At 40.8% G+C, this 1,964-nt stretch overlaps 1 protein-coding gene across 1 annotated transcript; it reads left to right on the top strand.

Moving 5' to 3' along the window:
• Positions 1-361: 361 nt before the first annotated feature.
• Positions 362-1,712, top strand: LOC141589846 (uncharacterized). Its single transcript, XM_074410469.1, has 3 exons — positions 362-919; positions 1,058-1,411; positions 1,461-1,712. Exons 1-3 carry the CDS (start codon positions 362-364, stop codon positions 1,710-1,712), a joined length of 1,164 nt encoding a protein of 387 aa, XP_074266570.1.
• The last annotated feature ends 252 nt before the right edge of the window (positions 1,713-1,964 follow it).

The following is a 1,964-nucleotide window of genomic DNA, read 5'->3' as shown; positions in this document are numbered from 1 at the left end:
ATTGCAGATAACTTTAGATAAGCATTTATAGAGTGTGTTGCAAAAGATGTTATAGGCCCGAATCGCATTACATTGTCGGCATAGCAGTCTTAGGAACCAAAGTTATGACAAGATTGTTACATTGCTTAAGCAACGCCCACTCTTGAACACCGATGGATGGCCTCAGTCACCTCCTCGGCCCACAATGTTCCAACTGTCCTTAAAGAATTGATCACGAAACCGTCGGGCAGTGTGCTTTAGTACCAGGGATAGAAAACATAGCTTCCCTGATTTCTGCAGCAGTAACAGGGGCCATTAATTTCAGCACTCTGAGTGGATTTTTGTGGAAGAAGTTTTAAGAGCTCCGAGGTTTCCTGATAAGATGGTGCAAATACTTATGCAATTTATTAGTACACCTTCTTATTCCATTGCTTTAAATGGAGAGGTGTTTGGTTTTTTTAAGGGACAAAGGGGCCTTAGACAGGGGGGCCCCCTTTCCCCTCTCATCTTCACCATTTGTCTTGAATATTTCAGTAGAATACTCCAAATTGTTCAGAAACATGCTAAGTTCAGATTCCACCCGTTATGCAAGAGGATTGGTATTTCCCATCTCTGTTTTGCTGATGATCTGATCCTGTTCTGCAAAGGAGACAGAGCTTCAATTGAGCTAATGGTGAATGCATTTAATTTTTTCTCCAAAGCTTCAGGGTTACAGCTGAATAGAGGTAAATGCAATTTTTACTATAATGGTGTTGATGAAGGACTGGTAAAGGAAGTTGAGAGAGCTACGGGCATGTGCAGGGGTAATGTTCCTTTTGGGTATCTTGGGGTCAGTGTCTCTCCCAAGAGGTTATCTATTTTGGATTGCAATTGCCTTGTGGATAAAGTTGTTGACAGGATAAGGGGTCTGGGTTCAAAGCAGCTTTCTTATGCTGGGAGGGTGATACTTATACAATCTTTGTTTAATACACTCCACAGCTATTGGGCTCGCATTTTTATCCTCCCAAAAACGGTGATCAAGCAGATTGAAGCCATTTGCAGAGATTTTTTTATGGCATGGCAAGGATTATGGGAGTAGACCTGCCATGGTGGCTTGAAGGTCTGCAGAGCTGAGAAACAAGGGGGGCTAGGCATCAAGAATCTTCAAATTTGGAACTGTGCTGCCATAGCTAAGTATGTTTGGTGGATTAAGAAGAAAGAAAATCACCTTTGGGTGAAATGGGTTCATGCTATTTATATTAAGGGTGATATCTGTAAAGATTATGAACCACCTTTAAATTCCAGCTTGGCATGGCGTAAAATCTGTCAAATTAAGACTCTGATGAAGGACTGCATTTGGGCTCAGAATGTTCACTACTCTATCAATTATGGTTACAGTTGGTTGCTACCAGACACTGGTACTGTTGACTTGGCATTCATGGCATCTGAACAGGTGGGTGTTACCTAAGCAAAGATTAATCTGCTGGTTGATTGTTCAACAGAGACTTCTCACCCAAGTAAGATTGATGAATATGGGAATTGCTCAACATAATAGCTGCTATCTTTGTGGAATTATGCCTGAGGATCACAAGCATCTTTTCATTGCGTGTGTCTACAGTGCTACTTGTTGTAGGTTGGTTTCTGATTGGTGCTCGTTTCAGATTCCACTAGCAAATTGTATACAGTGGTGGATAGCTTTGAGGTCTAGGACCCTTACTCAGAAGAAGGCTCTGACATCATTGTCTCCTCACTGATGTATCACATCTGGATGTGCCGTAACAAGAGTAGAGTGGAATTGTTTTTATTACGACCTGAGAAACTGGTGGAACAGGTTAAGTGTGATGTAGTTAATAGGCTAAAGAATTGTCAAATTAAGTGTCAAAATCTTCGTACTTTAGCATGGTTGAATGTAATTAGGAGTAATTAAGGAACAAAGGTCCAATGGACTTTGCCTTAAAAGAAGTTTGTATGGAGATTATGATATTAATGAAAGACTTACATTTTCC

This window comes from Silene latifolia, chromosome 7 (genome assembly GCF_048544455.1).
Source record: "Silene latifolia isolate original U9 population chromosome 7, ASM4854445v1, whole genome shotgun sequence".
NCBI classification, from domain to species: Eukaryota; Viridiplantae; Streptophyta; class Magnoliopsida; order Caryophyllales; family Caryophyllaceae; genus Silene; species Silene latifolia.
The sequence above is the reverse complement of the archived record's forward strand: the minus strand, read 5'-3'. Positions and strand labels throughout refer to the sequence as shown.

What these genes read in the sequence shown, in the direction of transcription:
- LOC141589846 (XM_074410469.1), top strand. Translation starts at nt 362, where the DNA reads ATGGTGCAAATACTTATGCAATTTATTAGTACACCTTCTTATTCCATT. An exon ending in AGCTTTCTTATGCTGGGAGG is followed by an intron (nt 920 to 1,057) that starts GTGATACTTATA and finishes TTATGGGAGTAG; the next exon opens with ACCTGCCATGGTGGCTTGAA. An exon ending in CATTCATGGCATCTGAACAG is followed by an intron (nt 1,412 to 1,460) that starts GTGGGTGTTACC and finishes ATTGTTCAACAG; the next exon opens with AGACTTCTCACCCAAGTAAG.